This window comes from Sinocyclocheilus grahami, unplaced genomic scaffold, assembly GCF_001515645.1.
Source record: "Sinocyclocheilus grahami isolate Dianchi unplaced genomic scaffold, SAMN03320097.WGS_v1.1 scaffold1065.1, whole genome shotgun sequence".
In the NCBI taxonomy this organism is placed as follows: Eukaryota; Metazoa; Chordata; class Actinopteri; order Cypriniformes; family Cyprinidae; genus Sinocyclocheilus; species Sinocyclocheilus grahami.
The window spans coordinates 118,712-143,652 of NW_015506244.1; the positions used below are offsets into that span (position 1 = coordinate 118,712).

Below are 24,941 nucleotides of genomic sequence, written 5' to 3' on the forward strand. Positions count from 1 at the left end.
GTGTGTGTGTGTGTGTGTGTGTGTACCTGTTTTTCTATTCTGGTGGGGACTTAAACCTGAATACACACAGACTCATGGGGACTCGTGTCACGGTGGGGACCTAAATTGAGGCCCCCACGGGTAAACAAGCTTAATAAATCACACAGAATTAAGTGTTTTGAAAATCTAAAAATGCAGAAAGTCTCCTGTGAGGGGGAGGTTTAGGGGTAGGGTTGGTGTAGGGCAATAAAATATTCAGTCTGTACAGTATAACAACCATTTCGCCTATGGAGAGTCCCCACAAGGATAGCAAACCAGACGTTTGTATATGTGTGTGTGTGTGTGTGTGCTTGCGTGTGTGTGTGTGTGTGTGTGTGTGTTGTCTTTCATCTTCGCTCAAACTGATTCTTGTCCAAATGCACAGCTACCTTTTCTGGCTTAGATATATTTATAGCCCACACTGTATACTCTGTTTCCCATTTCATATGCTTAATGGATGTCATGTTTTAAATAACTTCTTGTGTGTTTAAAGTGTATTAATAGATTTGCTTGGTTATTGGAAAGTCAAAGAAACAAGTGGGATTCCAGGAACTAGTTGAAGCTAGGTTTGAGCTATTAAGTAGAAACCTTAAAAACAGCACAACAGACTGTATTAATTAAAACTCAGTTTCAGCCTTTGTGGTTTAACGCCTCTGTGCCAATGCTTAAGTGTGTTTTGAAGTAGAATAAGACCTGCAGGAAAACCCCAATATACAACACTGCCCTCAGATAGATTTAATATACTGTAGATGGGCAAAAATGAATTATGCATTATTAAAATTAGTTAGATGTTATATGTGTGTTTTATATACGTTTGTGTGTGTGTGTGTGTGTGTGAGAGAGTGAGTGAGTGAGTGTGTGTGAGGGTGCAAGTGAGTGAGTGAGTGTGAGTGTGTGTGAGAGAGTGTGTGTGAGTGTGTGTGTGTGTGTGAGAGTGAGAGAGTGTGTGTGTGTGTGTGAGTGAGAGAGTGAGTGAGTGAGTGTGTGTGAGGGTGCAAGTGAGTGAGTGAGTGTGAGTGTGTGTGAGAGAGTGTGTGTGAGTGTGTGTGTGTGTGTGAGAGTGAGAGAGTGTGTGTGTGTGTGTGAGTGAGAGAGTGAGTGAGTGAGTGTGTGTGAGGGTGCAAGTGAGTGAGTGAGTGTGAGTGTGTGTGAGAGAGTGTGTGTGAGTGTGTGTGTGTGTGTGAGAGTGAGAGAGTGTGTGTGTGTGTGTGAGTGAGAGAGTGAGTGAGTGAGTGTGTGTGAGGGTGCAAGTGAGTGAGTGAGTGTGAGTGTGTGTGAGAGAGTGTGTGTGAGTGTGTGTGTGTGTGTGAGAGTGAGAGAGTGTGTGTGTGTGTGTGAGTGAGAGAGTGAGTGAGTGAGTGTGTGTGTGTGAGAGAGAGAGAAAGAGAGAGAGTGTGTGTGTGTGAGAGAGAGAGAAAGAGAGAGATTTGCCACTAAGCATCTCGTATTAATTTGTTTGCTTTATTTCCTTTGCAGTAAGTGAAATCATTGTAAGAGACTTGTTTGAGACTCCAGATTCAGGGAATGCCAACAGTGTGCCGTAGCTTCACTCCTGGACAAAATGACCCACCGATTAGAAGATCGATGGAAATGGTGCATCTTGCATAGGACGTCAGTACTGCTACAGAGCTGATAATCCGAGAACTGGACATCTCATTGTAACTGTTTTTGGTCTCAGCATCTTGCATTACTGCACATGTAGAAAATATTTTCTATGAGCAATGCCATGTACATAACATTTTCAGCCTAGTAGAGGATGCATTCAATCATTATTATTTGTATTTTTTTTATTTTTTTTTATTTTGACTGAGCAAATCAAATGTGAATGTAAAATATTTACCAGTCATAGTTTTTGATTCAATATGTGCCTTAACCAGACATGCCTTTTATTATCCTTTTGAAATAATTTGATTGTAAATGTAAAATCTATTCTAGAAATGTATGATAATCATAAGAAGCGTAGAAAGGATTATTAAGACGGAAATATGCAGCATTGTGCATATAAAGCACAGTCCCATGTGTTCACTGTAAAGAACCGTTACCTGTTTGGCATTTCAGTAGATATGTTTCTCAAACTTTTACTCTTGCTTAGTCCTTTGAAATGCCTTTGTATTTATGAATTTTTTCTGAACATTAAATACATTTTGTGACCATCTTCATGGACTAATTTGATTTATTTATTTTTTTAATATAGGCCTGCACACATTAGTTTCAATGGTTTTAAAATGTATTTAAAAAATAAAATATTTTTCACATTTTTTTATATATACATACAATTATACATTTTAATTCAACCCTATAGTGAGCTTACAATGCGCTTCTAGTTGAAATATTGTCCATGATTTGAGTGAGAAGTACCATAGTGCTATTTTAGTCCCAATACCTGTTGTCCACAATAGTACAGAACAGCTAGGCTATTTTGACAGACCTTGACTGGTTACAGAGGTTGTGTGTTGTAAGGCTAATATGGCTTGTGCTATTTAAACGCTTCATATGTGTTTACACATGTCACATGATCACCGGAAGTTCCCAGAGTGACGTCAGCGACAGCGGAAACAGGTATGAGTGACAGAAAGTGCCAGAAACGGCCAGAGAAACAGCTCCAAACATGATATTTCACCGTTTTATTTAAACCAAGCAGACATCAGACTGATCGTCGAGCAGCACGGGACGGATTTAAAGACCGTCTGATGAGTCTATGACACTGTTTGTCGGGTTTTAACCATTGCGTGGCTAAAGCAGATTAGCGTCCATGCTAACGTAAACTAATCATATGCTCTTTAAATGTAAACATTGGTTTCATGAATCAAACTGTATGGGGTTTAAACGTAATACATAACGCTATATTGTATTTTCGCGTTTGTTTATAGCGTCTCGTGCATGTAAACAGAAAAGGACACGTAGCTACAGCAAGTGTTGACACTCCAGAGCAGCGCCTGTATTTACATAACCAGCCTTTCTGTCTGGGCTCTTCGATCCTAGGATTTGTTTGAGTTTAACTTTGATTGCCAAGGACTTGTTGTCATCTCTAAAAGGACACCTGTGGCCTGGTTTCTCCTGCACTGGGACTGGTAGAGCAGATTCAGCATCCAGAAGATCCAGTTACCCCGATAAAGTGGAAGCTGAGAAGCTGAGAAGCTGTCAGGATGCCTCTGCTGTTTCTGGAGCGCTTCCCCTGGCCCAGTCTGCAGACATACACAGCCCTGAGCACAGTTCTGCTGGCCGGGAGCATGTTAAGTGCCTACAGCACAGTCAGAGACTACTCCTCTGCACTGCCAGAGGACTCCCACAGCACGCCCGAGGAGGAGATCAAGCTGGACATCTCCGGGAGTGTGGCCACTAATGTGCTGCTCTACCTCATCACGGACAGTCTCTTCGTCTGGGTGCGTGAGACTCCCGTGCTGTAGATTTCTGACACCACAAGGCTTGGTCTGTGACTTTCTTTAAAGGAGCTGTCATGTCCCCGCAGGTGATGGTGAACACGGCGTGCTGCATCCTCATGCTGATAGCTAAAGTGATCCAGTGCATGGTGTTTGGACCGCTGAGAGTCAGCGAGAAGCAGGTAGGAGTCGTGACTCGTGTATGAGGAGAACACTGTTGCAAATGACAGTAAAGCATCCGACTTTAAATGCAGTCTGTCTCTGCTGCAACATGTTTAAATAATAAATAAATAGAAAACATATATATATATAATAATAATAATAACATCACAACATCCTCAATTACTTTGTCAGTTCCATATAGAGACATATAGTCAGTCTGTTTTTTTTTAAATTGAATTTGTTGTTTTTAATGGTTGGATATGTTTTTAGTGGCCGATGGAAATGCCAATTTGAACTAATATAATGCCAGGATTTACATAATAAAACAGACGTTTATTATTCATATATTGTCTGTTGCTAGATTTTGAAATTGAAAGGGGGAAGATAACCGTTCAAATCAATGATGTAGTTACTGACCGAAGACTATAATCTAAAAATAAATAAATAAATACTGACAAAAAAATAATCAAAATATTTTTTTTAAAGAAATGAATACTTTTATTGGGCGAGGTTGCATTAAGTTGGTCAAAAGTGATAGTACAAAATTCCTATATGTATTTTACCGTTGCTTAGTCCTTTGAAATGTCTTTTTATTTATGAATGTTTACTGAATATCAAATACATTTTGTGACATTCTTCATGGACTCCTAGAATATATATATATATATTATGGTTTCCACAAAAATACCACACAGCGCAACAGTTTTCAACACTGACAAAAATAATAAATGTTTCTCGAGCAGCAAATCAGCATATTATACTGATTTCTGAAGATCATGTGACACTGAAGACTGGAGTAATGATGCTGAAAATTCAGCTTTGATCACAAAAATAAATTACAGTTTAACAGATATTCACATAGAACTCATCTCTTTTAAATTGTAATGATATTTCACCATTTGAATGTTTTTACTGTATTTTTGATCAAATAAATGCAGCCTTGGTGAGCAGAGGACACTTCTTTCAAAAACATTTAAACTTTTGTACGTTCCTGTAAATTTGAAGGTGTTCAACATGTAAAGGGTATATTGCATGCACTGATGTGTTGATGTCAATCTGCTCTTGCGCTCTTCTCTGTCTCACAGCATCTGAAAGATAAGTTCTGGAACTTCGTCTTCTACAAGTTCATCTTCATCTTCGGCGTGCTGAACGTGCAGCGGGTGGAGGAGGTGGTGCTGTGGTGTCTGTGGTTCTCCGTGCTCATCTTCCTTCATCTAATGGTGCAGCTCTGCAAAGACCGCTTTGAATATGTGAGCAAAACCTCTTTACCACATCAATAAACAAACACTAATGTTCATGACGAGTGGAAGCTTTCATTTATAGCAGTACTATTAGACGAATTCATTCAGGAAACCGTTTAGCCTGCTTTACACGGCATACTTTCAGAATTTCCTGTTTTGACAAACATCACCATTTGCTTTAAATGCCAAATTAGTAAAAAAAAAAATCACTCTGAAATTGCAAGATATCTTTTGCAGAATCTGAGTATGGTTAAAGTCCCCCTGTGGTGAAAATCAAGTGTTTTATGTTGTTTATTTGTCTATGTGGTGTTAATATACTTTTAGACAAACCATGTGTCGATCCATTTATCAACACCACTGCTGAGTATTTTCTCCTTAAAACTGTAGTTTCCCAGAGGCAGTCACAGAAACGCGGTTTGAAACAGCCTTTTTTTTTGCTACGTCACAAAACTCAATAACCAATGGCGTCAAGGGATCCTATCCTCAGCATATCATTAACTGTGCTGCAGAGGGTCTAGTGAGAAGGCAGCCAGGTTAATCCGGTAACAATGTTTTTTCCTCTAGCTGTTTCGCTAACTGTTAATATTTCCCCCTATTTTCACGATGTCACGTGCTGTTAGCGCTTATTTATTTGTATCTAGAACCGCTAGCTTGAAGAATAACCCGCGGCAGCAGTGTGAAAGTAGCCTTTCCCCGCTTTGACATCCGCACGTCACGCGCGCATGATCGCCGGCGCGATTGGGAATCACAAACTTGGCTGTATTTGAGTCTTCAAGGCATTTTGAGGACACAACATCGTCAAGTAAGTAACTTTAGCGAATGTTACAGTATCCACTGTTAGTCGTCCGCTAGTAAAAACTGTTTTATCAGTCATTATCCGCGTACGAACCAGCGCAAACAGATAGTGTTACCTCACGAAGCTAGCCATCAGTCTCCTTGCTTACGTTGAGCATACCAGCTCCTTTCTGGTTCAAACACATATGGCTTAATTAAACCAATATTTCCTCTTGCCATTGCCACTGTATCGCGTTTACTTCAGTTCATTTAGTGGATCAGGAGGCGCTGGCTGCTGTGTGACTGAGTGGAGGCGGGGCTAATTTGCATATTCATAGATCCTCGTATAGTAAATGAGGCAAGGGTGTAGAGTTACATTCAAGCTATTTTAAAGCAGGAGAAAATTATTTTCACAAGAAAAAGCATTTAAATATGTAATTTTGATGATCAAAGATGAGTTTTAAAGGATAACATTTTTAGCTACAGGGGGAATTTAAGACGTTTATGTTTGTTTTTCTTGGCTTAAAATATTAGTTGATGTAATTACCTACCTTCTTTCCTTGCCGGCTTCCTTTCTTTCTTCCTTCATGTTTCCTTCCTTCACTTCCTTATCTGCTCTCTTCCATCCTGATTTCCCTCTTTCAGAGGAAGAGGAGACTGTTCATGCTAGTCTTCTTCCTTTCTTATTTACTTCCTCGTTTCCATCTGGTACATCTTACTGGCATCTTTTCCCTCTCTCTTTCTCTCATTCACGCTTCCTTGTTTACTTCCTTAATGTTTTTCCCTTATTTACCATCTCTTTCCTTTCGATCTTTCCTTCATTTCTTCCTTCCTACTTCCTTTCCTTCTTCCTTCCTTCCTTTCTTTCCTCCTTTACTTTTTCATTTATTCCCCCTGGCTTCATTCATGTTTCCTTCTTTACTTCCTGCCCTCTTTTATCTTACGTTCTTATTTACTGCCTTTCTTGCTAGATTTCTTCTTTCCCTTTTCCATTCATGCTTCCTATCTTACATCGTTATTTACTTTCCCTATTTAATTTCCCTAACTTCCTTCCCCCTTTCCTTGCCTTTTTATTGACTTCCTTCATGTTTCCTTCTTTACTTCCTTCCCTTTACGTTCTTATTTACTCCCAGCATTTTCTATTTTTCTTTCCTGCTTCCTCTCCTTCCTCCCCTCTTATTTCCTTTCTTCATTCCTTTCTCTCCTTTGCTCGCTTTTATTTACTTCCTTGCTTGCTTCTGTCATGTTTCCTTCCTTACTTCCTTCCCTCCTTTATGTTGCATTTGCATTTACTCCTGCCTTCTCTACTTACTTGCTCATTTCTCTTCTTCTTTTGTTTTTTTGCTTCCTTCCCTTCTTCCTTCGTTTTCTCCTTCTTCATACTCTTCCTTCCCTTTCCTTCTTATTCACTTCCTTGCTTCCCTACTTTTTTATTTACTCCCTACCTTATTTACCTTCCCTCCCTCTGTCCTTCTCTCCTTCCTCCACCTTTCCCTGCTGCTTTATTCATGTATGTATATATTGTGTTATTCTCTGTGGCAGCTCTCGTTTTCTCCCACTACTTACTCTTCCTTCCCTTTCCTTCTTATTCACTTCCTTGCTTCCCTACTTTTTTATTTACTCCCTACCTTATTTACCTTCCCTCCCTCTGTCCTTCTCTCCTTCCTCCACCTTTCCCTGCTGCTTTATTCATGTATGTAAATATTGTGTTATTCTCTGTGGCAGCTCTCGTTTTCTCCCACTACTCCGATGAGCAGTCATGTGCGAGTGTTGGCTCTGCTGGCATCTGTTTTGGCGTGCTGTGGCGGTCTAGCAGTGCTCTGCGCTCTAGTCGGGCATCTTCACGGCATGCACACTGTCGCATTCATGGCAGCTGAGGTAAGAGCACTTTGCAAACCTTTCTAAGTGACCGTAAAGAGAAGAATAGTTTCTCTCATTTGTTATTCCGCATTTTGGTCATCTCTTTTTGACAAATGCATCCTGAATGAACCCCAAACCTTGTCTCCTGTCCTGCAGTGTTTGCTGGTGACAGTGCGCACAGGATACGTCATCATACGGTGCGTGCCCTATTGAGAACGCCGTCAGATTTCTTCATTGTGAGGGAGCAGAAGCATGAATCTGAAGGTTTCGATCTGTTATTTACAGGTATTCCATTCACTTGTGGGACCTGAACCATGAGGGAACCTGGGAGAACAAGAGCTCATATATCTACTACACAGACTTCATCATGGAGTTAGCCATCCTCTGCCTAGACCTGATGCATCACATCCATATGCTGGTGAGAGAAATACTCAAGAATGGACAAACAGGGTTATCATGGCTGTGTGACTGGCCCATAGCGATGGATGAATCTAGCCTGATTGGACTCATTCGACTTTTATTAGAGTCCTGAGTCTGACGTAATATTCACTGATCAGCTGTTTACAGTTATGACCTTGATTTGGCATGTGATTTTTGGCCCATCAGTCTCAAACATCCTCAAGTAAATACAAGTGTCACCCGTGATTTCTTTCTCCTCTCACGTCTGTGTTTGACCTTTAGATGAGTTTTTGAATAATTCAGAGTAGCGCTGGGCGATATGCTCAGTCGTCAGCCTGTGAGATCGCGTTACACGATATTATCGTGCTGATTTGTTTAATTATTTATCTGCTTAGTCTCATTGCCGGAAAGTGAACCAACTCCAGCGTAAGGCTAAAAGCAGCCTAATGTTTTTAAAATGACTTAATTTATATTTAACATGATGGCAATGTAATAGAAACACCGTAAGTTATTATAATCATAAAGCTTACATGTCCTCAGTTATTCAAACAGCAGCGAACAGAAAGCGAGCAAAGAACATTTACATTACCAAAGAACATCGCTGACTTCAGTCTAGCGCGAGGTTATGCATTTAAAAAAACACTCCCGTATACTCAGTGAAGCGGTCTACATTCTATGATGAATAAAGCTTGTTTACCTGCATCGCACATACATCTGCACTTTGTTTATGATGAGAGAATTCGCGACCGCTAAACAACAAAACTCTGCTGTTTCATCGATGACTCATCTGAACGCCTCTGATTGGCCACTGCATTCATAAACTCAACGGAACCGTGTGATTGGTTATAATGCACGACATTGTAAAAACGCAGAAAAAGAAATACAATGGAACAAATAATATTAATAATATTAATTAGACAGTATTACTAGCCTGATAATAATAATAATCGTCTTTCTATCGTCAAAGGCATCAGCTGCAGGTGATATCTCTGATACTTTCGTCTGTCAGCACAACCCTAATTCAGAGTATCTGTATGATCATGTATTGTTGTTTCTCACTCCCTTGCAGCTCTTTGGGAACATCTGGTTGTCCATGGCTAGTCTTGTGATCTTTATGCAGCTGCGCTTTCTCTTTCACGAGGTGCAGAGAAGAATTCGCCGCCATAAAAACTACTTGCGTGTTATTGACAATATGGAGTCCAGGTGAGGAGCCTGATGTTTTCAGACTTACTAATAAAACAACTGCATTCCTGCAGGCAGTGAATTATATTGCACAACTGGTAAGTAAAGTCGCTGAGGTAGATAACTTGTATAGAAACCAGAAGTTTGCACAGGATATCACCTCTGGACTTTGAAAAGAGATTTTACCTTTGATAAGCTGCTTTGTATGTGTGTGACTACTTGGTTATATTAATATAGTTAATGAGATTAATTCTCCAGGTTGTATCTTCCTGAAAAATTGGAAAATAGAAGGATTTTTCTTTCTTTCAATCAAATGTATCATGGTTGCTACAGAAATATTGAAACTGTTTTACAATAATAATAATCAGCATTGATAATAATGTTTCTAGAGCATCAAATCAGCATACTAGAATTAATTAATTACACTAAATTTTAAAGCTGCACTCCGTAAGTTTAGCCTCTTTGTCGCCATCTCTGTTTGAAAACCTTCAAGTGCAGTTATTTTACGCAATTTGAACAATTGCGTTATTGTTATCTGAACAAGTAACAAGTCTGCCACGTTTGTTCTGACCAACTGAGGAAAAAAAGCATTACAATAAATCACGCTCCAACGGTGATTAAATCGAATGATCGGTTGGCTCATATCACATCAAACCGTAAATTATTATTATTGTTGTTATACTTTGTTCTCAAATGGTTAATGTTAACATCAGCATTGCATGACTATGTGTATATAGTGTGTATGTAGAGTTCAATTTCTGTACAGTCTAATCTCTAATTGTCATACCATTCGAATTTCATATTGAGAAATGATTTTAACCCTAAAAGAAAATTATTCTTCCTTCGAACTGGTTCTCTTTAAAATGCAAACCTTGTGTAATCCCAGGCTATCTGTAATCAGATGCACATTTCAAATTGGAATATAATTTATTTCAGTCACATGTTTTTCCCTGTATTTTTGATCAAATAAATACAGCATTGGTGAGCATAAGAAATTTATATTAAAAAATCTTACCAACCCCCAAAACAGATGAACAATTTATTAGTTTGTTTGTGTGTTCCCTTGTACATCATGTTACTATTTGTTTAATATATTTAATTCATGCTGATTTTAATAAAAAAAATTGTTCAGACAGGGTTATTTTCATTACTATATTAGATAACTTTTTTTTTTTAAATATTGAAATTAGATAATTGTTTATAAAACGGATAGTTCCGGTCCTTGATTCTGATTGGTTGAGCCAAGTTCGAAGCGGTTGTAAATTACACTACAAACACACACCTTTGTTTACGTCTGTGTGTTGCTCGGCAAGCACTTTGTTGCAACCACAACTGATTCTGAGGAGCTACATTGTTTGGTGGAAGAATACTGTGTTTATTAATATCATTACACTTTATTTGCTCTGTTTTATTTTGTGAAACCTTACTACGTATATGGAATAACCGTTTTATAAAAGCAATAAACCCTGTGAAGCCGTGGTTTACAGTGAATTTATAACAGCTACGGGGCGTTGTTGGGTACGACGCGAAGCGGAGTAAACCCCCTTAGCTGTTATAAATTAACTGTAAACCACGGCTTCTTGGGGCTTATTGATTTATTAAAATACATTTAATTATCATGAAAATATTTAATTTCCACAGTGCCAAAAAAGTTCTAAACATATTCTTCATGTGTATCATATGTTTGAATGTGTTATTCAATGTAGATTATAAATCAGAAGTGAGCAGACTGCTCCATTGGCTGATAAAAACCAGACCTTGTGTCTTGACATGAACACCTCTGCAGGTTTGCTGTGGCAACGCCTGATGAACTGCTGGCTAATAACGATGATTGTGCCATCTGCTGGGATTCAATGACTACAGCACGCAAGCTGCCCTGTGGCCATCTTTTCCATAAGTGAGCAATAACCAGCTATTGTCAGCACTTTGGTTCTGGAATATTTGAATGCTAATCTGACCATTAATGGTTTATGTCCAGTTCCTGTCTGCGCTCATGGCTGGAGCAGGACACCTCCTGTCCCACGTGCCGTATGTCACTGAACATTAATGAAGGCGGGAGGGAGAGAGAGGAGGGCCAGAGGGAGCCGCTGGATGATAACTTGGCTGCTGGACCAGGAACAGAGGCCCGACCGCACCTTAACCAGCATAACCACTTCTTCCACTTTGATGGTGAGGCGTTTCTTTACATATTCACACAAAATCCAGACCATTTACTGAAAGTTAGCTATAGCAGTGGCTCCTTTAGAAATCTTCATGTTTAATACGTCACTGCCAAAATCTTATCAACTATCATATGCTTATCATTAACTTACATAATGCCCATTCAGTGCTGAGCAAGTTGATCCGCCCTGATAAACAACATTGAACAAAGTTTAGCCAATCATAGCAGCATACATTTACTTATTGAAGTCTTATTGGTACAGTAGCAAAAAGCCTGTTTAAATGGATGGTAAAAAAAAAATATATCTATCTATCTATCTATCCGTCTGTCTATCCGTCTGTCTATCCGTCTGTCTATCCGTCTATCTATCCATCTGTCCATCCATCCATCTACCCATCTATCCGTCTATCTATCCATCTATCTATCTATGTTAGAGATCAATTTTCAAATAAGGAAAAACTAATTTATTAAATACAATTTTATGAATACAATAAAATAAATAAAAATATTAAATATGAAAATTATAATAAGATGTAAGTTTTAAGTTTAATTCTAATTTTATTCAATAATTTATACTAAAGTGCAGAGTATTCCAAATTGTTATATTTAAGGGATGAAGTAGTGAATATCAGAAGAAAAGCCCAAAAGAAGTAAGATGTAAGCAGAATGCAAGGAAAGGGGAAAAGCAATCATAAGAATCATAAGAAAGGAGAAAAAAAAAGAGTAGAAGTAAGCCATCACAGTGGGCACAAGGAATATATGAAGGAAACTTACTTCCCCCTTAAGTGGTGTTTACGTCTAATAAGAAAAGGTCAAATAGACTTATCCATTGTCACTCATCTATTGTGTCATATGTTGTTGTATCAACCATAGGTCAGGTCAGGCTAAGTCATCGTGACCAGTCAGATAAAAATAGATGTGTGGCAAGACAAGGATTTCACACCTTTACAACAAATACAGCAAAACTAGCACTTTCAAATATCGTATCTTACATATTACAAAAACACTGTTTCTGGAAAAGAACATCTACAAGTGTTAATGACTAATTCTGAGAAACATTATTACTCAGGCAGTAGTTGAATGATGTCCAATATCTAACAAACACCAGTAAAGAAGATATATATGTACAGTATAACACACATATTTTTGGAGAATACTACAAATATTAAGTGTGAACATAAATCAAACAAAAATAAAAGATAAACACAAATGAGTAACAGTAATGAGTAAATAACTTAAATATAAATATTTGATGAGGATTCATATAAGAAGCATAAATCATAAATTAATACATGGATATGAAAATCAAAGAAATTATAACAACATCGATTATTGGATACACCAAATATATTATTCTTATTTTTAATAAACTCTAAAACAAATAGGCTTATGGTAATTAAAGCATCATATGACATTAATCTACACTCATTCACCCTCAGGGTCGCGCATTGCCAGTTGGCTGCCCAGTTTCTCTGTGGAGGTCATGCACACCACCAACATCCTTAGTATCGCACAGGCCAACAACTCGCAGCTCAATGCCATGGTGAGTCCTGCTGGTGTCCAGCATGTTTACAAACAGCCTCATCTGTTCTCCACATGTTATGAACCTGACTTTCCTTGAATTTCACAGGCCCATCAGATCCAGGAAATGTTTCCACAGGTCCCTTACCATCTGATCCTGCAGGATCTGCAGCTCACTCGCTCTGTTGAGGTCACCACTGATAACATCCTGGAGGGCCGGATTCAGGTGCCTTTCCCAACACAGGTGAGGTTAACACCTCTACCAAAAGGTGTTTATTAGCTGCTGAAATAATATATTGCTTGCATAGAAACTAAGTTAAAAGCATGTTTCTCTCCTCTAGCCTGTGGAGCGCACACCCATACAAGTAAACACTGCTCCTGAAGATTCAGCGGGTGCCAGCAGCAGTTCAGAGGTCACTGCTCCAGAGATGGAAGACTTTGAGGTGCGGGGGAGCCGCTTTTCCAAGTCCGCAGATGAGAGACAGAGGATGCTAATGCAGAGGAAGGAGGAGCTACTCCAAAGAGCTCGCAGGTGAGTCTCACTATAACTTCTTAACAACTGTGAGCTGAACAGCTTGTACTGCTTTGCTCTGTTTTGCATGAAACAGTTAAGCCGTCTTTTCACAATCGCCTTCATCATTCGCATTGTTTGCTGCATTTCACCCCCTAGTGGCCTTTGCACAGAAATTTCAAGTTCATTTTTTATTCACTGTGGTTGAATTGAATTATCAGTATATCCACACAAAACAAATGTCCACCAATACGTTTGAAGTAGCAGGTTTTCTAGTGCTAATAAAGGTCACAAATTATTTAATTATTGTTTCGGAAAAAGTTATTTATAACCACCCATTTTTAAAGAAATAGTGTTTGAAGAATAACATTTTAGTGGGAAAACACCAATAAATCTTTATCTGATTAGATTATGTAACATTCAGTTAGGTGGTCACATATAGTCTAGCAGCAAAAGCTCAAATATTTTAACACAAACAAAGCTCACATCGGGTCAGAAAATTCTGATCCACGCAGCACTGGTACTGCTCTGTTGAAAATAAATGACTTCCGGTCTGTCATATGTCAGAGATGGTGAAAGCTTTACAGTATCTTCAATGATCAGTGGGAGTGCCCCAAGGCTTTGTTTTAGGTCCGGTTAAGTTTTAATATAACACTCTGTTCTCTCTTTGTTAGACGTTATCTACACAAAAAGTCTGATGAAGGAGATGTGTTTTATGCTACTGCCGCTGATGCTGCTGATGCTGATGATGCCATGCCCTCCATGGAGGATGAAGACTCCGATTCAGTGACCTTGAGGCGCAGACGACTGGCGGCCGCAGCCGAGAGACGCATGCAGAGGCAGGAGCCTCCCCCATTTTAAATCGAGCAAAAACATGCATGATGAGCCTATGGTACAGCCATGCCGTCATTCAATTTTGGGCTGATCAATGCACATTTGTGCTAGATACATGTACCCAGCAAACATTTCAGTTCATTGTCCATTGAAATTATATATGGTGTCATTGCCGCACCAGTGAATTATAGTACAGTTTTGGCAAGCATCAAATAAAAGAAAAAGACACATGCATCTTTCATTCATGTGTCTTCCATAACAAGAGCATGGTTTGGACAGCTGTTCATATAAGTAAAAAAAAAAAAAAGTTAAGCGTTTGCATTTCTTAAACGTCTTTGTACGAATCGGACAATTTTAATATTGTTATGTTGCGTACTAACAGTTTGACTCTAGAGCTTAAGCAACAAACAACATGCTGGGGTTGATCTGTGTGGTGAACTTTGAGTTTCTTTCTTTTGCCAGCGAATATCCACACGATTTTGCTGCTGTTTAACATTAGAATCTGCCTTCAAGTCAGTTGGCTCATGCGCTCGAAAAGAGACAATCTTGCAAGTTGGAGCCATCTCTTACGCTTGCAACGCCATCCCAGCATTTTAAGAGTTTCCGAAGACCGTTTAAAAGGAAAGTGGCATAGATCCTGTCTGTTCTCACATTGTTGTGCTGTGCATCATAAAAGGTGTTCATTTAGTCACATGATCTTGTTTCTCTAGTGTTGTCATTCCAAACAGACACATTTAATTCATCTCTTATTCTGAGCTTGTGCTGGTGGTTATATAGTGAGGAACTGTTCATTTCCTCTGTTTTGTGCTGCAGTAAAGAAGAAGCTTACGGTCAGGGTAGATGTTGCGTTTAATTTAGTGAAAGTCTGTTCAATGTTGTCCTATTGTAATTTTCACAACTTTTTCGTTAGTTTCAAATTAAATGGAGCATCTACGCTGACTACGGTCCTTTTGATTTATTCACACATAACACACGGTTATGGTCATTAGGTCAGTTTTGTAGCTTTTTCGTCAGCGTTTTATTCTGTTTTGTGTTTCAATGGTTTTAAAGACATTTATTACTCCGCGTACTAATGTACTAATGCCTATAAATGCTTGTTTTTTACTGGCCCATAGCATTCATAATGCATTTTCACAGGATAATTTGGCATGGACTCTGCAAACAATTCAGAATCTTGCATGTTGAGTTTGAAGTGAACAAGTTTTTCATGTAACAGCACGTGACTTTTAATTTGCCTTCTGTTAACCGTAATCTCAAGTTCAACCATCATAACTGTGGCCACGTATACAAGAACTTATTGGCTTGATAGCCTGTTTGTCGACCTTGAAAAAGAAGTACGTCTTCAGAATCGTCTGATGTTTTACACTGTGAATCAATTCTATCAAATATTTTTAGTATCACACATGGATGTTTTGATCTCTTTTTTGTTTGAACCTTTCACGTGGACGTCTTTTTCTCTGCATGAAATCACTGACTCTTTGTGTTCATATTTGTTTCCTGATCAACTTTCCCAAAGACTATCCTAGTGATTCTAGTGAAGCTGGTTGTTGTGATTGTAATGACCGCAGGTGGATGTAGAATATGTTTGTTTTGGTTGCACAGATGCACCTTTCAGCAGTATTTCTTAAACCATGTATTAATGAAATGTCCACTGGAGTGATTCAGATAATAATACATAATTTGATGGGCGGTCAAGCTGTTTGCTGGAAACCAGAGGGAAGCATCGGATTGCTTTATGTACACAATTCATACGTCCGTGCCTCAAATCTACAGTGGATCAATAATAGTTTGATTTGTGTAAATAATTTTGTAATAAAGACTGTAAAATACATGTGAAATTACCCTGTACAAAATAAAAGTCACAGCTGCTTTAGAAGCTTTTACCCACATTCCCCAGTGTCCCGGTGTGTTTTCTGTGGGATATATACAAAAACACAAGGAACATGTACAAACATTACAGGTGGCAACCCTGAGATACAATATTCCAATTTTGCACGAGTCAAGTCTAGAAAAAAAAATGCAATTTTAATTCAGCTTGACTGTTTCAAATTCATAACACTACAAAACAGAGTTACTTCAGAATAAATTACATGTTAAGGTGAATTTATATACTAGCAGTCAAAAAATTATATTATTTGTAATGCCTTTTTTTATTTTTAGGAAAATAGAAAACATGTCAATTTAATATATTACAATAACTTTGCAATGCAATAACGTTTCAAAACGTTTATTTATTTATTACAGGGACAATGCATATTAATAAATGTTTCTGTCAATATGCCAGAATTAGACAGAAGGCTATTTTTCACCTGCTTGAAAATTATTAGCTTTATACTTTTTACTTGTATAGCTTCAACCTTGGTGACCAAAAAATAGTTAACATCTAATGTTTTGGTTGCAAAATTTAAATGTTTGGTTTCCGAAAATAGAAGAAAGAAACTCATACATGTTTTGAACAATGCCAGGTGAATAAATGATGCAATTTTTATAATTTTTTTTTGCTTTCATTCATTCATTCATTCATTCATTCATTCATTCATTCAGGCGTGTAAACAGTGTTGAATAAATGATGCAATTTTTATAATTTTTTTTTTGCTTTCATTCATTCATTCATTCATTCATTCATTCAAAGTTAAGGGCGTGTAAACAGTGTGAAGCTGTGCCATGTGTGTTGATTGGCACTAGAGGGCGCCACAGACCCATCTGCGAACAAAATCTGACATTTAATCTGAACCGAATGTTTGCTGGAAACTTCAGATGGGCACCAAATCACCAGAATATAGGCCTATACTTAAGATAAAAAGACACTTAATTAGACTTAATTGCGTTATTTTATATTCTGAAAGTAAATACGATTAAATGCAATTTACAAATCTAAAGCTAAGAGCACACCTAACTGCAATGATCAGTTCATTTGATTAAGTGTTCAGCTGTATTCATGTATTGACTGAGCTCAGTCTCTAATGAAGAGTTCATTGATTAACGCTTTAACAGCCAAAAGCTCTGCTCATAAAAGAAGAGCTTTAGCTTGAGGTCATTGATATTTGTTACTGACATCAGTTAAGCCCTAACACTAAATACAGTGGTGCATTTGAAATAGACAGTCATATGAGTTTGGAACAACACGAGAAGGAGTAAATAATGATTTGCTTTCATAAGGAATAGTTCACTTTGGGATCAACTGCCTTAAACGGTTATTATACAAGCTGAGAGGTTTAAGGCAGCAACATCTTTCATACACCTGTGCATACCTTTTATTTCCTTATAAACACACTAGCATTACTCTATCACAGATAAATCTATATTTACACTTTATAGGCCTAATGAGCTTGAGTGAATATCATATACAGTCCCTTAAGTGCTATTTCGTAATTGTTCACTTTCTAGGACTAGTCAAGGACAAACAAATGCATACATTTATGGGTTAAGTGCTTTTGCTCTTGTCTGCATACATTGTGGTGGTAATTAATGGGTTTGTTCATTTCCGGCGAAGATCTCAAGAGGATTTTAATTTAGTGAATCAATAGATAGTCAGTTCAATTATTTGTAATGCTTACTGCACTTCCGTGAAGTTGCAGTTACATTTTTTGTTTTTTTGTTAATATGTAGATGTTTTGAAATGCACATTTTCACACTGAGGTTTTTAAAATTAACTGTATCTGAATAGCTAATTAAAGGGGTCATATGATGCGATTTCAATGTTTCCTTTCTCTTTGGAGTGTTACAAGCTCTTGGTGCATAAAGAAGATCTGTAAAGTTGCAAAGACTAAAGTCTCAAATCCAAAGAGCATAAAAATACAGTATAAATCATTATAATCAGTAATTATGTCCCCACTGGATGCAACAAATGCCTCGTTTATAATGGGTTTTAATGTTTTTGTCTCGTCGGCCGGACAGGGCATCACAGTATGGTGAGGGGCGTAACATTTCCGTCACACGCTTGAGGTATTCGGCCAATCACAACGCACTGGATAGCTGGCCAATCAGAGCACACCTTGCTTTTCAGAACGATGAGCTTTGTAAAAATCGACGTGTTTCAGAAAGGCAGGACATAGAGGAGAAACAATAATGTACAGTATGTGGAAAATAATGTGTTTTTTTAACCTTAAACCGCATAAACACATTTCATTACACCAAATACACAAAATAATGTTCTTTTTAGCAGCATCATATGACCCCTTTAAAACATATAGGCGAGAGTTCAAAAATCAGACATAATAGAGAGGTCAGTTTGCCCAGGCCAAAACAATGGGTTTTATTTTTTGTTGTACTTTTGTTTGTACTGTTTAAGTTTTGCTGAAAATAATGTTTAATGTCAGGTTCCTTCTAACAACTTTGTGGCATGCTGTCAGGAAAAAAAAAAATCTAAATACTGTACATCCCTGTCCTTTACATAGTTTAACTTTCACAAATAAACCTACCCTTAAAAGTAGGCTACTCGCTGAAGTAGAACACGTGGCGTCTTGCTCTCTCCAAATGCCTATTTTTAATTGTTTGGGAAATGTGTTTGGTTTTGGTTTAAATTCATATTTAAAACGCAGTGAATATTAAAAAAAGAAAAGGAAATAAAAAAAATCTGCATTTAACTCCATTTAATACTGTCGTGATTTTTAGATCAGTCAGCTCTACTGAAAAATGCCTGTTTGTGTGACGTCAGAGGCCTCTGTCATAACGCTGGGAGATGTTTGAGCTCGCGGGCGGGTTGAAATGCTTCCCCTGAGTGCCTTTACTCCGGCAGAAATCAATAGCGGCTCTGCTGTCACCCTCTCAGCTCGGCGACTGCTCTTCAAGCAGGTTTGATGTGTCTCTTCAGTGCTTCTCACGGGGACTAGCGAGAGCCGTCACTAAATCACGTCAGGTTTCTCTCTCTGATTTTCGCGGCTGTTCTGTCGCTTTTCCCGCGCAGCGCGGATGAGAGTGAATCAATAGGAACTTTGATTTCGCGCCATCTGAGGTACCAGCGCGCAACTTTGAATGCTTCCATTACCTCAATTTAACCTTTTCTGATCTGAAAGCATAACTTTGAGAGGCAGCTTTTTTCTCTGTAGGTTTTTAAAGTTTTAAGAACATCATTTTGTAGAGCAAGCCACACATCAGAGTTCAGAAATGATCGACGTTATAAGGCTTCGTTTTGTCAAAAAAACTAGCTTGTTCACCCTAAAATGAAATGTCATCATTTATTCATGTCATTCAAACCCAGTATTACCGGTATTTTCTTTCTAATGTAAAACATGATGTCCAAGCATCTCTTTCATAAAACAAAAGTGGATGGGAGGCCCATAAGGTCATGATGACTCATATCAGTATTCCTGTTGGTATTAATCATGTTCATGCCTATAAAGGGGTGTGAATTTGAAAGACAACAAGGGCTTCTCAGTTCTTGCTCTCACCGCTTTGCAGATGTGTCCTTTATTTTTGCTATGTTTGATCAACTATTGGGACAAAGGGCTGGAGAACGGAAAATTAAATAAATGAGGAGTCACTACAGCTCAGGGGAAGTTATGAGTTTACCAAACCTACATATATATATATATATATATATATAGCACACAAAATGTATTGACTCCTGTTAAGATACTTTTAAAGTGCTCATTTTGTGATTCCTCCGAAGAAAGAAAATAAGACTGGAGCAACACATGGGTGAGTAAATTATTAGAACTGTTCATTTCAAAGTGATGTAGGCCTAGTTGTTTGCTTTTTAGAATATCAGATGTGAAATATTGTTACAAACTGACAAATATCACTGACAGCAGTGTCTTTGAGATATCACTTCAAGCTCTTTAAACAGCTTTAGGAAAAGAGTCAGGGGAGGAGCCCAAGCATTTTTAGCCAATCAGAGGACTAGCCAGTTACAAATGCTTCTGGCTGTCAGTCATTTTGTGCATCTTTGCAGGACAAAGTTTTGGATAGAGGACTTGCTGTTGAGCCTATATTGAAATAGTGGAAGTTAGCAAAATGGCAGAAATCACTTACAAAACTTTTTTTTTATTGAGCACGTTTAACTTAAATTGTCTTGAACTTTTGACTTGAACTTGATTTTTTTTTTTTTTGAGAAAGCAACGAAACCAATTAATGGGAATAACGTTATCATCAAGCTAGACATGAGCTAACTTGTTCAATTAAATTCAATTCAATTTGGGTTAACTTGGTCGATTATCTTTTTTTTCTTATACTGACTAGAGGTGAGCATCTTCACTATGGGTCAAAGGTTAATAAAATCCTCCTTTTCCCATCCCTGCTCTGACTGATAACCCCCCAGTCCAAACTAAGCCTCTAATCACAATATTATTAGAGAAACCCCATCTGATCAGTATATAAATCTCTCCATCCAATTACAAGATGTAATATTTCTGCACTCAAGCTGGTAATGAGCTCTAATGCCTGTGCTGGAGTTAATCCCCCTCGGATGCAGCACAGATCAGATGTTGCCTCTGTAATTAGACTGGCAGAAAATCATTATTTCATGTTTGAGGAAAGAATGAAGTCAAAGGAGAGGTAGTCTTTGTGCCGCTCCTTTCTGAAATGTTAATTGCGGTTTAATGTTTTAATCTAGAGTGTTGAGTGTTTGCCGAACACTGTAGAATGATAGGCATATACTAACAGTGGAATTATTTAAATCAAAGTGACGTGAATGTGAAAGAGAGGCTTCTTTTAAGTCAGAAATGGAGAAATTCTAGTCACACTAGTGTGTGTCTGCTTAATATTGTAACTAAAATGTACAGTTTAGGCCCAGATAAATTCCTTTGGATGAAACCATATGAGCAAATGTGAAACATAAAAATGCAAGTTAGACTGTATTATTATTATTTTTTTAAATGAAACCTTTTTTGCAACCCACATCAGGATATTCAGCAAGAAAGAAAAAGTTAATTGAGAATTTATTGTAAAAATTGTGTTCTGTCATGACAACTCTCAGAGGGATTGGCATGGTAATGTACATGACAATGTTAATGTATTTGGTCTTGGCGGAATAGATCTGCTACACTGCTGCTGCGGCAGAGCAAGTACCAAAACTGGCTACTGCCAATACTTCCACAACATGCTGCTGTAAGCATGTAAGAAATACTGCTGCTGCACATATAACGCATATGAATAACCCCTATAGAGCATACATGAATCACCCCGAAGCATATCTATACAGGTGGAGCTGGAGAAGGTGGAGGGTTTCTGAAGTGCGCTGCAAACTGCTACAGCAAACAAAAACAGGTATTTGAATATTGAGCAGTAAGCTCATTGGCTACCGATACAGGAGAGAACCAATCAGCTGCCATGTGACAATGATGTCGCCAGGTCAGATTGAGCTAGACCTATCGGACTGCGCCATCTAGAGTTTCATGCCAGAACTCTGTATTTACATAACACAGTAAGAGCCAGGAGAGAAGGCTGTGACACACCAAGCCAATGGTTGGTCGTCGCCAGTGTCAAGCCATTGCTGAGCTTCCGTCGGATGAGTTTTTGGGCTTTGTTCCACAGGCAGGTGCAGAAAATATTTGCTAGTTGGCCATTGGTGGAAGTCTTTGTGCTGTATTCAAGCGCAAATTTTGGCCCATGCACAAGCGACTTGAGGCAACACCACAGAGTGCGACTTTCATCACAGCTAGTTTTTTGATGTTGGTTTGGTTTGTCGGGACCAAACCAATATGGTTACATGTCAATAGCATTAAACCTTACTGGTTCCCATGCTAATTGACTTAACGGAAGGACCAGTGAAGATTGATGTTACTGATGTGTCACCATACTGGATTTTAGCATGATTATTCATGAGATTGACTAGATTAAACCACTGGAGTATAGATAATTTATATGCTACCGTTATATCCTTTTTGGAGCTTGGACACTTTGGACTCCATTGACAAAAACAGCTCAGAGGTTCTTCAAATACCTTATTTTGCATTCCACAGAAGAAATATAATCATACGTTTTTGTGTTGACATATGGGTGAGTAAATGATAACATTTATTTATTATTTTAATTTTTGAGTGAATCCCTTTAAGCACATCCACGTACATAAGGTGATCTTAGCTAGAGATTTCAATATGTTACACATCAGACGCTCTGTAATATGTACTGTCTTAAGAGACAGGTGCAGCATGCACTCTTGTGTTTGCATCTAAACTGAGGTCATGGTCTCCACTCGCTGTATGGAAGAGGGTTGGGAGACCAGGTTCAATGAGCATTCCAGCGGCTTTCTCTCCCTGCAGAGGACATAACAGATGTGGATTTACATACACCCCCAGCATCCCACTCTGATGAGATTATCCGAGAGTGCTGAGAAAGACTCATACTTAATACACGCCTCGAGGAGGGCCAGGGGAGCCAGGCCCTCCGAGAGCGCAGGGGACAAAAGCAGAAGGGGAAAATGTCAAGCTTGCCAGACGGGAACAGGACAACAAACTGCTTTTGCCGCTCCTCATGCTCTGTCCCTGACAAGAGGGTGGCTGGATTAGCATCTCATAAAGGCTGTGGCAATGCTGTTGGCAATTACTACAAGATGAAGGCTCTTAATGCGTGTATTCAAGAATTCTGTCTCGGTTTGTAACCGCATTACGATCTTCTTCTTTTTTGTGGCAAAAGTTTTTGATAGGTTTTTGTTTGCAATATGATCAAATCAAGTTTATAGCCTGACGCTTGTTTAGTTCAAAAGTGTCCAGACCTGTAAACAGCTCTGTTGTGTCATGCCAATTCTTGAGTCAGTCTTCTTATGGTAATTGAACTGGTTCATGGTCATGACTCATGTCCACCAGACATTGATCAGATACGTTTTGCATTCTAAAATGGCTTGTAGACACATTCTAGAATGTGTTATTTAAACCATTTTTAAACTTGGCACACATCTTGCTCGTGGCGTAAAATGGTGGAAAACTGTTAGTCCTCACAAAAATCATAGATCTGTTTGTTACAAAGATGTTGCTTTGGCTGTATCAGCAGTAAAAGGGATATCAGAGAGGAGTTGTACACCATGTAGACTGTCAGTTAAGCACAGCATGTTTCAAGTACCCTCAAAGCTTCTTTGAGTCATCACCTTTAAAGCATCAAAATATCAAACTCAAAGAATGATAAAATTTTTTGTAAATTATTAAATTATCCTTAATCCTAGTCATCATTCCTTGGGAATGAAGAGGACATTATTTTAATGGCAAATAAACACAAGAGGGCCACCACACAGCAATCCCATACTACACCTGATGCCCTGAATCCATGTATTGGAGGCTCTCCCCATCTATCATCGGGGGCTTAAATTATGCAGTAGGCATTGTGTTGGGCGCCTGAACCTGTCATGGTCCTGTATGGCTCAAGCTTGTGATTCATAATTAAACTGTTTGTGAGGCCTGTGTTCGAATATGAAAGCTGCGACAGAGTGGCCTTGTCCAGAAAGCACATGCTATATTGATTTCTCTTTCTCTGAGATACTTGGCCTTGACATTTTCCAGCCGTTTCCCACATTGTTTTGCAAGTTTTATTTGTTCCGCTAGCGTGGGCTCTCTCTCCCGCTGAGGGCATGCCCTGGCAACCCTAAATTAATCCCTCTTCTTCTTCTTCAAACTCTGGTTCGATATGTATCCATGAGTTATGTCTATCTGCAGAGAGTCCAAACTCATCATCTCGAGAGGACGTAAACGTGGCTTATAATTATGGGCTGTGTTCATTTACATGTGTTAATCATTTAGGTGATGGGCTGCTCATCCTGATACCGGCAGGTCAGGCCCCTGCAGACACAAGAGTCAAAACCCAATTATATGCATGATTAACTTTATCCTAAGCTGTTTCCCCACAGTCAAGACTCTCACTGGATAAGAGGACAGGGCAGCGATGTGTGTATATGTTTGTGTACTTGTAGAAGGGTTGAGTGGCATATGAATTACAGGTAGTTTAAAGCTTGTTTAATTGCTCTTGAATGTTAATTTGGTTTTGACAGGTCTGAGAAACTTATATGATGGTAGTATATTAGAATTTCCACAAGTATCCAGAAACACTACTCCATTCCAGTTTGACTCTGATGTGAACACGTTTAGAGATGCAGAGCACGTTTTAGAGATACAGAATACAGTGTAGTTCACCTTAAATGTTATTATAGCCTAGAACCAGTCACTTCTGACCAACATGTAAAGTAAACAAACCACTTGTATGTGCTGTTCAGAGGTGGGTTTAAGAGAAATAGTGTATATCTTGAAGGTGGATATCATTTATTAAATATTATTTCGGTAACACTTTAGTATAGGGACCAATTCTCACTATTAACTAGTTGCTTATTAGCATGCCTATTATTAATATATTGGCTGTTTATTATTACTTATAAAGCACATATTCTGCATGACCATATTCTACATCTCTAATCCTACCCAATACCTAAACTTACCAACTACCTAACTATTAATAAGAAGCAAATTAGGAGTTTATTGAGGCAAAAGTCATAGTTAAAGGCTTGTTAATAGCGGGAATTGGACCTTAAAACAAACTGTGACCATTATTTCTTAGTCCTATATCCTGGTTCTTTCCTAATCTATTGGAGTATACTAAACCAGGAGGTAGATTTCTATTCTCTTACTGTTGTCAGTTTCAGTGGTAATGGAGAAGATTTTTTCACTCAACCAAAAATGCCAGATCTCAGTAACCAAGATTGGAGTCTTTCCAATATTTTCTAGTTCATAAACATGATCCCTTTTTTTTGGTTGGGTGAACCATTGGATATCCTAGCAATAGATGACCGGAGACAATGAAGCTAAATTATTTGGAAAGTAGACCATTTAAGACTTTGTTGATTTATATATCAACAGTGAATCCAGACACATTCTAGACACAGACCAGCGCCCTCATTCCACCCAGTTCAACAAATCTGGCTGTCTACAAGAGCTCTATACAACTGAGGTTGCCCTGGAACCACAAATTCAGTCCCAGGT

General features: G+C 38.4%; 2 protein-coding genes across 2 annotated transcripts in view; both read left to right on the forward strand.

Moving 5' to 3' along the window:
* LOC107566268 (nuclear factor of activated T-cells, cytoplasmic 3-like) overlaps window positions 1-2,167 on the forward strand; it is a 19,690-nt gene extending 17,523 nt beyond the window's left edge. The window contains exon 10 of the mRNA XM_016251659.1: window positions 1,495-2,167. Within this exon, the coding sequence (XP_016107145.1) occupies window positions 1,495-1,562 (68 nt within the window). The 3' untranslated portion in view covers window positions 1,563-2,167. The remainder of the gene's footprint in view (window positions 1-1,494) is intronic.
* Window positions 2,168-2,522: 355 nt separating this feature from the next.
* On the forward strand, window positions 2,523-15,367 carry LOC107566269 (E3 ubiquitin-protein ligase AMFR-like). The gene is made up of 14 exons (XM_016251660.1): window positions 2,523-2,577; window positions 3,054-3,401; window positions 3,488-3,580; window positions 4,646-4,810; window positions 7,301-7,453; window positions 7,592-7,632; window positions 7,721-7,853; window positions 8,904-9,037; window positions 10,803-10,913; window positions 10,995-11,185; window positions 12,617-12,720; window positions 12,808-12,942; window positions 13,040-13,230; window positions 13,884-15,367. Exons 2-14 carry the CDS (start codon window positions 3,165-3,167, stop codon window positions 14,068-14,070), a joined length of 1,875 nt encoding a protein of 624 aa, XP_016107146.1. The 5' UTR covers window positions 2,523-2,577; window positions 3,054-3,164; the 3' UTR covers window positions 14,071-15,367.
* The last annotated feature ends 9,574 nt before the right edge of the window (window positions 15,368-24,941 follow it).